The 14,377-nt window shown below is 29.6% G+C and overlaps 1 protein-coding gene across 1 annotated transcript; it reads right to left on the reverse strand.

Annotated features, from left to right (window-relative positions):
• Positions 1-1,374: 1,374 nt before the first annotated feature.
• Positions 1,375-3,914, reverse strand: Nprl3 (GATOR complex protein Nprl3). The gene is given in 6 exon segments (XM_011505862.1): positions 1,375-1,806; positions 2,158-2,334; positions 2,562-3,114; positions 3,198-3,293; positions 3,349-3,617; positions 3,702-3,914. Coding segments are annotated over 6 exon segments (1,647 nt in total). The 5' UTR covers positions 3,864-3,914; the 3' UTR covers positions 1,375-1,416.
• Positions 3,915-14,377: the final 10,463 nt, after the last annotated feature.

The raw sequence follows: 14,377 nt of genomic DNA on the forward strand, positions 1-14,377 counted from the left end.
ACGCACGGTTGGGCCCCGACTGTCGGTCGTCACTCTCTCGCTCTCTCTCTCTCTCTCTCTCTGTTTAATTCTGAAAACGGAGGACGCTGAATACAAATATAACTATAGAATTGTGCCTACTTAGAGCAGATGCTAGCTGACAGTGGGGCTAGAGGATTATGTACGCGCGTTTATGATTTTGTACAAACTTAGTTTCGAGTGAGAAATGATTAGACTGCGCGGGGGGAAAAACAAGAATGCCAGACGTTAGATGGCGTCGGTCCACACTGAAGCGGCGGCAGCAGCGGTGGCGGTGGCGGTGGCGGTTTCACGTTTCCCTCTTCGTTGCCCGTTTGTCTGTTTCCTTTCTTTCCGTTGATAGCGCGTGTCTTTCTCTTTGTCTCTCTTTTTCAATCAACACAGTTTTTCCATCCTTTTTACGTTGCACTCTTGCTCCTTTTGAGCGCTCTCTTTTCTCTCTCCTTATATTTTTTTGTACTTTTGATGCTTTGTCCTTGTCATTCATACGTGAGTTTTTACCACAACCATATATATATATATATATATATATATATATATATATATATATAGTACGCGGGTGTGTGCATGCACAGTAAATTCGTCTTCGTCGTGTCGCTAGCTAGTGTTATTTTCTTTCTCTATCTTGCATAAGCCACCAAGTTCTCTTGACGACGACGCTGTTACATATCGCCATATTTTTCGAAACTTGTGCGCTTGCGTATTAACCGTATTTCTTTTTATAAAGAGTATTTTATGATGTTATTTTATTGTCTACCTGAATCTCAAAGTCAATTTACATATTATCCATTGAATTTTCGAAAAACTGTTTGTATAAATCGATGTTTTATTCATTCTGTTTTTTTGAAATGGTGAATAATAATTTATATTTTAATGATGCATAATTTAATACCAGATTTTACAAATATTTTTGAGCTTTATTAAGTTTTGACATTTCATTTGTTTATTTAATCGAATCATTGAGTAAAAATTTAATAATTTAGTGATATTTACTAAATATAATAAATAAAAAAATCTATTTTTAAGATACATATATTAATTTAAAGATATCATTCTACGTATAAATTTTTATATTGTATATATGTGTGTGAATGCTTGTATTAAATATAATGGTAACATAAAATAAGCAATCATCTCTTTAATTAAATTCTTTGTAATTCTTATGAAGGTACTTGCTAGTTTTTTCTTAAAATTAGAATGACTGGTTTAGTAATAAGTATTTATAAATAATTTAACAAATTTAAACTATTATATTATAATAATAAAAAATTAATTTTTCTAATGTTCAATTTAATTCATGTGTATTAGAGCAAAGTAGAAAAATATGAATAATTATAATAATAATAAGTATGCAATCATATGTACACTTTAAATAAAAGATAATATTTTTTGTATTCATTATTGAGAAGCTGGATGAGAGTAAAAAAGAGCCATTGCTGGATCTTCATTTTCACATGTGATCAACACATCTCTAAATTTATCTAAAATTTGTAGTAATTGGGATCTACGAATATTTTCTAAATACATTATTTCTTCCAAGTGATGTCCACCTTTAAAATAACCCATTCGACAAAGTTTTTCAAGTAAAATTATGTCATCAGATGGATAACCATCTGTTTGATATGAATATAATTCTTCTGTTTTGTCTAAAGACATATCTGTTTTAGAATCACTAGGTGTTCCTTTAGGTGTATTATTCAAACTCCATACACCATCATCTAGCGTTATCGTAGAATCATCTCGCAATCCATCTGAAGGACTAGAACCATCTACAGCATCTACAATTTTCTGCATAACATTGAATATACATTTAATATACTTTTTTAATTAAAATCGTGTGCTTAAATGCTTTTGATTCATAAATAAGTAGAAAATTTTCATTTATAACTATATTCTTTAAAGTTTTTGAAATACATATCATAATTTTTATTTAATTCAATCTTAAATAATTAGAAATAATTAGTTTTTCATGTAATTTAGTTAGTTTGTAAGTTATTAAAAATTTTTATAAAGATATATAAGCATATATAGTATTTTTGTCTAAATTCATTAAATACATTAGACTAAAATATTTTTACAAAATAATTATTTCAATAAGTTTTTTTTTTAAGTAAATTATTTGATACAATATTTACGTACAACTGATGAATGTCCATGAACAGTAGGCATATACTGAATGTATGTATGTAATTGCAGAAGTAAGTGATTTTTTAAAAGCCAAATTATTATTTTAACCAATTGTGTTTGTTGTTGCGATTGACTCAATGGATTTAACTTTTGGCTTATTGAAGTTGGTAAAGAAAATTCACTTATGACCTAAATTAAAATTTTTAATTAAGAAGTAATTTCGAAATTAAATTGAAGTACTAACTTTCAATTTTTATATAATACTACATTTTTCTTTATAATACATTGTATTTTTAAGTAGTAATATCTATATATTCACTAACAGTAATCATAATGAACTGTTTATATTATTTTTCTAAATTGTGTTTATATATATTAATATTAATAGTATTTATATATATTATTATAATTTATACCTGTAACAAGCACATTCCTGAAAATTGTTCGGAAAATGCTTCTAGCATACGATTTGTTAATAATGTATCTGGTGATACAACATAAACATTGCTTTCGCATAAAGGGTATATTATAGTTGCTTTAGCCCAATAGACTAAATGCCCAGTTAACTGAAAAACTTGAGCTAAAGTTAGATCTGAATCCGCAGCTAAAGTTTGCAAACTTTTTAATGGATTATACATTTGTATAAGACGACATAAAGCAGGTGAATGATCTGTTGGTAATGAGTCTAGTAGATCCACTGGTTCGGTTAAAAGTAGTAAACCATGATATGGTCTTAAACTATTTAAACAACGATCAATAATTTCAGGATCTACAACAAAACCTTTTTTATGCGTTTGATGTACTTTTTGTGGTAAACAAAAGCTAACTTGTATCCATTTATCTATCATGATATTGATAATTCCTGAAGTACTTAAGCTATTAAAAATTGATTTTAAATCTCTAGCAAGAGAGCTTTTTTGTAAAATGGTTTCATAAGGTGTTTCATCAGAATCACTTTCTTCTTCTGACCTATAATTATAATTGAATATAATTAAATAAATAAGAGAAATATAAAATATTGAATATTGAAATATTGAAATTTTTTTTTTTACCTAGCAGCAACTTCATCATGAGTTGATACCATTATTTTGATTTCTTCAGTAAGAAAACCACATCTTTTTTCTTCATGTCTCAAGGCAATCCCTAATCTAAATGACAATATAATTAAAATTTGGTTATACAATTAAAAATTTATTTACATACCTTTTACTTAAGTCATAATAACATTTTACTACAGAATGACTAGCTTGTGCTTGTAGTGCAAAAACTACATTAAAAAGCATAGAAGAATTAACTTCTTTTGGTCCTCTTGACGGTAGTAATGTTGGATGTCCAACAAATCTTACATCATTGACTTTTAGCTCAAATTTTAATTCACATAGCTCTGGTTTTACAGCAAACAATGTTGATAATACTTCATCTGATAATCCAGTAAGATTTCCATTAGTTGGATTTGGAAATGGAATAGACTACTTATGAAAATAGAGAACATATTATAAGGTATTTGCTATAATTTTCTAACTAAATTAGAATTTATGTTATAATAAAATATTCACCTGCAATGAGTCCTCTGCTATAATCATGGAATAAGGATTTTTTCTTTTTAGACATTGACTTGGATCTCGTTGGTGATTTGTTGCATGTGGATATCTAAACAACATTCTATCACCTTTACTATCACTTTTGACAAGAATAATACTTAAAGGATTGATTTCCATGTTTATTTTTTGTTATTTATTATAAAGGTATTCCATTGATATTCCACATTTCAGGTTATGTCATATAACATTAGATATATATATATAACACATGTATTTAAGTTATCGATTGAGTAAGAAATTTTTACTCAATTTTTCTAATCTCCTATCATATTACCATTATTTATTATTGACTTAAATTTATGTGGGAAAATAGACCATTTTAATGTAGGAAGTGTTTTTGATTTTGATAACAGTTATAGTTTTGTAATAAGCAATATTAAAACAAAATTATGTACTAAATAATCAATTATTATACAATTTCTTAAAATGGTTAACATTTAAATTTTTTAATTTATAAATCAAATTCGTGATATAGAATATGATCTATGTTTCACTCTCGTATAATTTAAAATATTGAACTACCTTTCGTATTTTTTAACTAATGCTTATGGCACCGAAATTAATTTTTGTAAATAAATAATGTTTGAAATTGTGGAAAGGTTATTTTGAAAATTCAAATCTTAACAGTACATAATTGTAAGCTCGAAGTTGCATTACATAAAATATATTATATTAATATTATATAAGAAATTTCCTATCTACAATTTTTCTAACTTATCCACTAAATCAACAAAGATATATTCTTAAAATTAATATATTACCAAAATTTTGAAAATATAAATATCATCATATTAGTAGATTAATAATTTTATTATATATTATTTCGTTATTTTTTCTTTTTTCAACAAATTATTTACTTATTTATGTAGAGTTGATATTGATACAAAATTATTTATATCTAATAGTTTTATATTCATATATTATATTTGAACATAAGTTAACGTGTATTATATTTTTTGAAAAGCACAATTTATAAAACAATTTTTTGTATTGATACATCATCATTTTTATATTTTAATATATTGAATAGAGATTATTGAATATTTATTATATTCGTATTATTATATTCTTTATATTTATTTTATTTCTTATATATAACATCTTATATTTTTTTTAAATAAAAGACATGAATTAAAAATATATTGAATATTTGTTGTAAAAACACAAGATAAATTACGTTTAAAATTGATGTAAAGATAATTTTTACTTTTTATTTATTTAATAAAACAGAGTTTAGATCTTTATCGAAATGATTTTTTGATGTTTGAAGAATTTTTGGACGAGATGCATTTAAAGATAAAAATTGACATTTTCAACTTTATCGTATAGTGTAATTTTTGACGATAGCCTACTGAAAATTTTCTACTTTAATTATTGCAAATTCTGTGGGAAGATTTTTGCATTTTATTGTGGAAAAATAGTTTAAATAAAATGCTGTAAATATTTAATACCTAATAATATATATAAAATATTGTATATATATATATATATATATATAATAGTATTTTATTTTGATTTTGAAAATATATATTCTAATATTATAAATATATATGTGCAGCTTATAATTTATATTTTTGTATAGTCTAAATATTTAAACATGAAATAGATGATATTTGTATTAAAAGTATTGAATATAATAAGTATTAATATTATTGTAATAATAAAAATTTAAAACACGGGATATTATATGTATCTATTTAAATATATTTTATTAATTAAAGATTAATATAAAATATAATTTTTGTCTTAAAATTAGATATATAATTTGAAAATTTTTAGTAGTCAATGTTTTAGTGTCCTATTAATTTTATTTATATGTAGACAATGATTAGATTATAAATTTATGTCAAAGGTAAATGATCTTTATTATTTAAAAAATTCAAAAAATTAATTGAATTATATGTGTAATAATATAGTATTTCATTTTTCTTTACTTTTATATAATTGATAGTAAACAATACATGAGTTTAATGTTATATTAATGATTTTTAACAATTTTCTTTCTAAAGATACTGATTATTATTAACAATATGATTAAAGTAATAATAAATATTAAAAAATTATTTTTAATGTAACTAATTTCAATATAGTTTTGTCAATATGGAAAATGTTTTTGATACTTATTTCCAAGAAATAAATTAAAAATATAATTGGGAACAAATTTTTTATTTATCAATTTTTTGATTATGAGATGGAACATAATAAGTTTATGATTTTAATTATTGGGCTTTTTAATGAAAAAAATTATTTTATATAAAGAAAGATCTTATTAGTAATGATTAATGAAATACTTCATTAATTCAAATTTTTTATTTATATTATCTATTTTTAGTCATGGTAAAAAATCCAAGCACAACTATTGTTATAATACTCATAAATCAATAAGTAAATAAGTAAATGATGGATTATGTAAAAAATAAAAAGTTTTCATAGTGTAAGTTCATAGTTTATCATGAATAAGGAAAGGGATATAAGAAATTTAAAATCAGAACAAAACATAAATTAATAATTTATGGGTGTAGTTTATCATCTTAGACAGTATCTAAAGGGCATCTAGTGTGCTAAGGGCAAACGGTTGGTTCGGTGACCTCCTGATGTATCAATAATGTCTCAATGATTGAAAGCGAAATAATATGAGCTATTGAGATGATATTAGTTCGGTTAAAGTAAATCATCATAAGGGACGCAGTCCTGGCTATTATTATTCACGAAAGTTATCGTTGAGATATCTAACACGGAATTTCTTTAAAAATTTTTTAATTAACTCTTTGTAAGAAACAGGCATGTAACGCTCTATGTAACCACGTTTTAATCGAAATGTTGTTTAGAGACGCGAGGACGATGGGATGCGGAGGGTTGATGAACGATAGTCAGTATTGGAAGTGGGTGTCGAATTCCTAGGGTCAAAGGTATGCTTCTCTTTTCCGAGTACATTTGGCAGTTGGAACCAAGTGTACGAGCATTGTCAAATAAATGAGCGAAAAATCCAAGGTTCGTTATTAGACGAAGCTTTAACTGAAAGAAGCCGTAGCGGTCATTGTGCATACAAAGAGAGGCCAAGCGGGTGCCTCTTTATCGCGGATCCGTGTACGGGGGGGGGGGGGCTACCGCCCAGCCCCGCCCGGATGGCGACCCTTTTTTCGCTTAGATCGTGGTTTAGATTATAGATTATCTTGTATCCGGTCTCTCACAATCTTGGTCCGCACGGCGAACTGCCGCGGGCTTTTCTCAGCTGCACATATCTGTACTTTGAACCTATCGACCGCCGATTCGCAGAGGGAGAAGAATTTTCCCTGTGTCTCAAGGGTATATGCGGATGGTTAACAGTGCATCCGCACCGTGTACTTAATCAGACCATTATGAGCTTTACGAGCGATGCGGTCTAAGTAATGTTGTCTTAGCGGAACTCATACGTATTGGTCGAATTACGTAACTATAGCTTTTGGAAAAATGTTAGGAGATCAGACGCGAACTGTGAGACGGTAACTTATTCGAAACCCAGCGCCAATTCTTGCTTCGGGGAGCCGAACCGAAAGTACAAAATGTATCCTATTTAATTTTAGCCAGATGCATTGTCAAATATTTGTACATTTTGTAATACTCTTGGAGAAATTTCATTCCTTATTACCAGTCCTTTGTGTTCATTAATTTTATTATGGTGATCCATTGGCCATGTTTGCTCCTTTTTATTAGTTAAATCGTAAAAAGAAATAAAACATTATCTATTACGTACATAATCAGATTCAAATTTCAGTGAAATAAATTTCATCATTCGAGTATCTTACACATTTTAACTTTATTTTTATAATTTTGTTTTCACTATATGATAATTTTTATTAGTTCTAGTTATTAGTAATAGATAAAATATAGTTGTGCATTCAATTCAAAACTTCATTAAATATTATAATTTTCAAAAATAAAGATAATTGTTTTATTTTAGATCTAGTTTAATAATAATGTTATTCCTGCAAATATTAAAAATTTAATGAAAAATAAACTCTTATAAATATTTGCTTTATAACATTAAGTGATTATTAAAATTTACGCGGAATATTATGTAGCAAAATAGAATATGTATTAATTTTATAAATTAAATATTTATATGAAATATAGTAAATTCCAATTAGAAATATGACAATATGAAAATGTGGTTTTACTTTTCAAAAGAAAATTGTAATAATTTTTTTTTAAATAAATGAGATTTAAAGAATCATTTTATTTATAAAATTGATATAAAGAAGACTGACAATTAACGTAAGTAATGTTATGAGCATAACTCTCTCCCTTTCTCTCTCTCCGTTGACGTAATATAATTAAAAAATATTCAGTATAAGCAACTGAATTTGGAATTAAACATAAATTTTATTTTACACGATAGAAAATTTATAATTGTTCTCCAATCAAGTATGTCTTGATATCAATGTAAATTTAGAATCTTTTTCAAATAAAAGATTTTGTTGCAAATGAATTATTATTAATGGTAAATCAGTGATTAATAGGTGGAAAGTAATATTAGAACGAAAGGACAGAATTAATTAGGGATTAAAGGATAAGAAAATCCAGCAAATAAAAAAGATTCACGCCATGAGATTCACGTCAAACGATTCTATTGTCGCCGCACAGGAATTTTCTCTCCCTCTAGTGTAAAGTCGCGCCCCAAGAATATTTCTTTTCTGACATTCGACACAGCTCTCGATAAGGATCTCTCGAGCAAATACTCCGTTAATACAAAAGGATTCCGTTTACCGCGAGAGAGGGATTTTAAAAGCGCGTCGATCGGCTCGCGGTTTGAATCGGTTCCAGTCAAATTATAAGCTGAGGTTTTATCAAAGCCGTGGAGAGCAGTTGGTTTGAGCGTTCAAAAATCGTAGGGGCGCTCGCTTAAGACGCTGCTGTTGCTGCTGTCGCTGCCACCGCGACTCCTCGGAGTAAGAACGGTGTGCGCTATCGCGATAAGGGCAAAGGGAAGTGAGGCCCGAAAAACGAAGGAATAAAGGAGGTCGAAGATAGTACGGTCAGACCGAAAGACCCTCCTCTTCTCTCCTTGCTTTTCGCTTGCTTGCTCTGTGAGAATGGCTGCGAATCCATCGCGGCGGGAGGATGTTTAATGCGGTTATATGCTGCTTGTCGAGAGCGGGAAAGAGAGCGACGGGGACGAGGAGGTGGACGATGGTCAGGGGGAGCGGTAGGAGTATGAGGCTAAGAAGGCGGAGGAGAAGAAGAAGGAGGTGATGTGGGGAGCTCTTGGGCGCGTAAACACCAGCGATAATCGCCCGCGCGATCCACCGACCTCGGACGCCGCAGAGGTGGCGTCATGGTGGCGCAGGGGGTTATGGGCACCTGGAGGATATTGGTGTGAGTTGGATAAATCCTGATGCTTGCAAATGACAAGGCGCGGAACAACAACGGCTTCCGGAAGACTTAGACGCCGATGGACCTTTTTCCAAATAAGTGCTTTGCCATTGGGACTTGTTACACTTTCAAATTCAATCCGCAAGTTTTTATTATTGCGACATGTGGTTTATGTTCTGTAATTCTTTCAGGTTGGTGTATCTTTTTACGATGATTATGTAGAAAAGCAAAATTATTTCAATTTGCAACAATGTTAACGTTATTATTTCCTAAGAAATTTTTTTATTTACAATTTAATTAATTTATAACTAGTACAAAAATTCTTTTTATATGGAAACATTGTTCTTTTATTCACTGTAAAACATAGTTCTTATTCATGGACAATATTCTGTTCTATAGAACTATATTCTAGATGCAAACTAATTTTTTTTTTTTAAACAAAAAATTTGTTAGGAAAATTCTTTGTAGTCAAGAACATATTTTTATTTTCAACTAAATGTATATTATAAAAATATTTTACTATACTTTACAGACAAAAATACATTTTATCATTTATTTAAGATATGATTATATAAATTATACTGTAATATTTTTAAACAAAAAATTAAACAGATCTTATAGCAAATAAAACATTTAATTTACATCTAAATAATTTTTAAATTAATATTAATTTAGCAGTTTTACTTTTGTGAAAGGTTATTTCTAATAAAACTAAAATATTTATTATAAATCAAATTTTTTAAATTTAGTGCATGTTTTTTTCAAGAAAAATATTTATTAGTATTTTTAGTAAATTATTATTTTAGAAACAAAAATTATATATACTAGCTTAAAAATCACTTGTGTCACAAAAGTTGATTCTATTTTTGTTCAAAATGAATTCTATTTAATTTCATTTAATTTCAATGGTATAGCAACATTCAGCGTTTCAATTGAGTTAGATATGCAATCACATATAACGTATGTTAACAGAGTCTAGGAATAAATATTACGAAAAATTTTAAACAAAGTATCTTTTGCAATCATATTATTTCTAATTTTTTATATTAAATCAGATTTATGTAAATTGTTTACAGAATTTTTATTGAATAAGTTGTAATAATTTTCTAATTTATATATTTTCACAATGATTAAATTTTAATGAGTAACAAGAGAGAATTTCAATATATATTGAATTTTAATATATGATCCAATAATAAGGGGTAAAATAAAATTAAGAATCATATTATAATTAGTAATTGCAAATATGAATACATGTTTGTTAATAAATAAATTGAGTCATGTCTAAAAGTATAAATTTAGAATTAACAAAAGAAATAATTATATGGAAAAGCAAATCAATAAGCCGACATTTAATGTATAACAAAAAAAATAAAAATATGTATTAAAACTATATTTCTATAATAATGAAATAAAAAAATATACGATGGGAAGAAATGAGTTGATAAGGAGAAGGGTAATATAAAAACAGAGTGAAGAGTAAAAATGTAAAGGAAAATAAAAGTAATCAAGATAAAAAGTCATAGATAAACAGGAAGATATAGCAAGGAGAGAAAAAAGAAAAGTTAATACATGTATATCGATGTACATCTAAAGAGACAGAGAAAGAGAAAATCAGCGAGTGAAAGGGTACAGGGAGGGATTGAAGCGATGTAGACAAACAAGAAAAAGAAGATAGAACTTATTTCTATCGATGTATACAGGTATATAATATTGTATCTAGTAGGGCTTGATGGAAAAAACAAGAAAGAAAGATAGAGACCAAGAGAGAACCTATCTGACCCGCATATTGCATCTTGGGTTCGGACCAAGCTAGTTGTTGCTGCTGACTGCAGCTATACAGTGAGTAAGTTAACGAAAGAGGGAGGGATAAAGAAAGAAATATATATATATATATATATATATATATATATATATATATAGAGAGAGAGAGAGAGAGAGAGAGAAAAGGGAAGAGTGGGAAAAACTCTTCGTAGCGTGTAGAAAGCGGCTCTTCTTGTTGAAAAAGAACCGAATGGAATTGGGGGGGGGGATGAGAGTAAGCGAGTGAGGAAGCGAGCGAAGCGGGGGTGGACTAAGAGAATGCGGTAGGTAAAGGGTGTAAGAAAGAGACGGACTAGAATTATCCCTCTCTCTTGGGTTTACTTGAGCTCAACAAGTAGAAGTGGAAGAGGAGGAAGACGATGCAGAAAAGAAAGAGAGGAACTGAAAGAGTGAGAGAGAAAAGACACAGGAGGAGGTATGTAATGGAGAGGGAGAAAGAATAAAAGGTACAGGGGACTAATAGAAGAAGTATGGAGGTAAACAAAGAGAGAAGGAAATAAGAACGGAGGATGATGTTGAGGATTTTCGAAAGAAGGGGAATTAAAAATATAGTGAATACGTATGGGTGGATAGGAGAAGGAGGAGGGGTCTGAAATTTGCGTTTTAAAAACTCTAATGAATGTGCTTTAGTCAAACAAAGTAGAAAGTTGTTGATGTTATATATACAATGAAAGGATTAAAGAAGTCTAAAAGATAAATCTGCAAGAGGGAGGGAGAAAGAGAAGAGACTTAGAAAGAGAGAAGAAGAATTTAGTTCAAAGAGTGGAGTGAGTTGGCAGTGGTATAACAGCTAGTGAGGGAATGTGAGACAAAACGGCAGTGGGCAAGAGTGAGCAAGATAGAGAGAGAGAGAGAGAGAGAGAGAGAGAGAGAGTGGTAAGAGGGAGTGAGGTAGGCAATGGAGAGTGGGATACAGAAAAGGTGAGGAGGTGGAGGAGCGCGGAGGTGGAGGAGGAGGAGGAGGTGGAGGTACGAAGGAGCAAGCTCTCTTGGCGGGTAGCCCACGTGTTCAGTGTAGTAGCGCGTTATGACCCGGATGTTAGATTGCAGCGGCAGTTTCGCGAGAACCTGTGCAGCCGACCCGGATGTACCGCTGCGCGCGGCAGTCGCTCAGTCATCAGCCGCTAATGTCCATCCCCGCTGCCGCTGCCGCCGCTGCTGCTGCTGCTGCTGCTGCTGCTGCTGCTGCTGACTGCTCGAGGCCGGCGAAATATGTTCAATCGGTAAGTAGCGGGCCAAACACCCCAACGCGCAAGGCTATAGCGATCCAAAGCTTCAAGTTGCCCCCACCTCCGTGGTCACCAACACCCGCGCCGAAATTTTCGAGCTGGACCCCAATTCGTTTTGAGTCCGTTTGAATTTCCCGCCACATTACTCGAGTCTTGAACCTTGAGTCGCGGTCCGCTTGCAATTTGACAGCCCGAGGTGTGTGTAGTGTTATGCGTCGTGCGTGATCTGAGCAATCGCTACGGCTCAGCGCCAATTTATTTTTGCACGGATAAATGTTTATACTCGTTCTCGCAGTTGTGGCTCTTGAATGGGCAACTGATTTTCTAAAAGTCACAACCATAATTTCGGTCTAGTCCTGCGTGCCTAGTGAGTGTCTTACTTCGTTTGTCTAAGCTCATTTACTTAATTCTTTGAAAATAGTATCCTGATTTGCTAATAACTTATCAATATTTTCAACATATGCTGTCTACTTAGTTTTTTTAATTTTTTGTATATATGAATATTTTTTCTATTTTTTTTTTGCTTCAGAAACAGCATAATTTTGAAAACTATAATCTGGCTAATTATTAGATTTGGTTAATACTTTGATGATTTCTCAAAACAAGAAACAGCAAAAGAAATTAAAGGAACTATAAATTAACCAAACAGTATTCTAGAAAATATTTTACATTTTTGTCACAAACTTTTAGAAAATTTGTGTTTTTATAAAGTTGCGAAAGAAATTTGCTTAAACCACAATCAAATAATTAAATATGATTATTTTTTAGACGTTTTGTATTATTGTATTATTTATAGTTATTTTTTTAGTCGTTTTGTAAATTTTGAAGTTTGTCTTAGGTTTATAACAAAATGTGATCAAATTGCATTAAAAGTTAATATCAAGTAGAAATAGTGAAAAAACTAATTGTAACTCTTTGTTTTCACTTGTGGAAAAAATTTGAATTTAAACGTCTGAGAAGCTAAGCATAAAAGCAGATTAATATGCAAAGGAAAGACACAGTCTGTATATTTTATTATCAGAACAAGTAAAATAGTTTGCAAATATATTGGCATTATTGTTTGTGGGGCGTCTTCGTATATCCGGGTTCACGGGGGTTGCATCTATTGATGATTCGCGCGGCATGTTTAACGAAGGACCCGTGTGCCCTTGAAGGATAGATGCGAGCAAGTCGACGAAAGGTGCGAGCAAATTGCGAAGGGACCTGATAAACGCGGAGATCGCCAACTTGCGCGACCTTCTGCCTCTGCCGCCCTCAACGAGACAGCGACTCTCCCAGTTACAGCTGATGGCCCTCGTCTGCGTCTTTCTGAGGAAAGCAAACTACTTTCAACACGGTAAGTTGTACATTATTTTTAAACTTTATCTTATTGTGTTGATTTGACAAAAAGCTTCAAAACAAATGTATACAACTATGTTTAATTGAAAAGTTGTTGAAGTGCATAAAAGTAAAATTTTTGTGGTAATGAGAAGCTTATTGTTAACAATAAATCGATCCGAATATTTCAAATTCTAGTTGTATTTTTTTACTAAAAAGGATGACTCTTTTTGCTAACATAATGTTTTTTAATTTCTTTAAAACTTGATTTAATGAGTGTTTTGAATTTTAATTACTACACAATAATTATTCCTACAATTAAAATCTTTACATACATTTGGTTTATTATGATAAATTTGCATTAAGATTTTAAATATTTTTAAAATTTTATATTTATTTTTATTATACAATAATTATAAAAATTTTTAATTTTTATATTTAATATAATGAATTTTTTTTATTATGTTTAAATTTTTTTTATATAAGTATATAATGTATCTGATAAAGCCAAAGAGATAGTTTGTATTCTTTTCATTCGGATTTAAAAATTCTCTATCAATAATTATAATTATACCTTATATGTAAAAATTTTGTAACTTTACAATGTGCAACTAGATTTTATTAGTGGTTGAAATTATATAATTTTCACATATTAATATCGAGAAATCTGTAATATTTTCATTACCACATTTTCATAGACAGTTCATATTTTTAATTTAATTTTTAATTCTTCACTATTAATATGTTTTTGTTAATAAATAATTATTCATAACAAATTTTTTAAAGAACACTATTGTTGTTTTATTCTATAACATTTAATTTTTAATTATAATAGTCAAAGACTATGTATCGAATGTAATTTAGAAATATAAACGTATAAAACATTGAAAAATAGCATATTAATTTGCA

Source organism: Ceratosolen solmsi, unplaced genomic scaffold, assembly GCF_000503995.2.
Source record: "Ceratosolen solmsi marchali unplaced genomic scaffold, CerSol_1.0 scaffold7, whole genome shotgun sequence".
Lineage (NCBI taxonomy): Eukaryota > Metazoa > Arthropoda > Insecta > Hymenoptera > Agaonidae > Ceratosolen > Ceratosolen solmsi.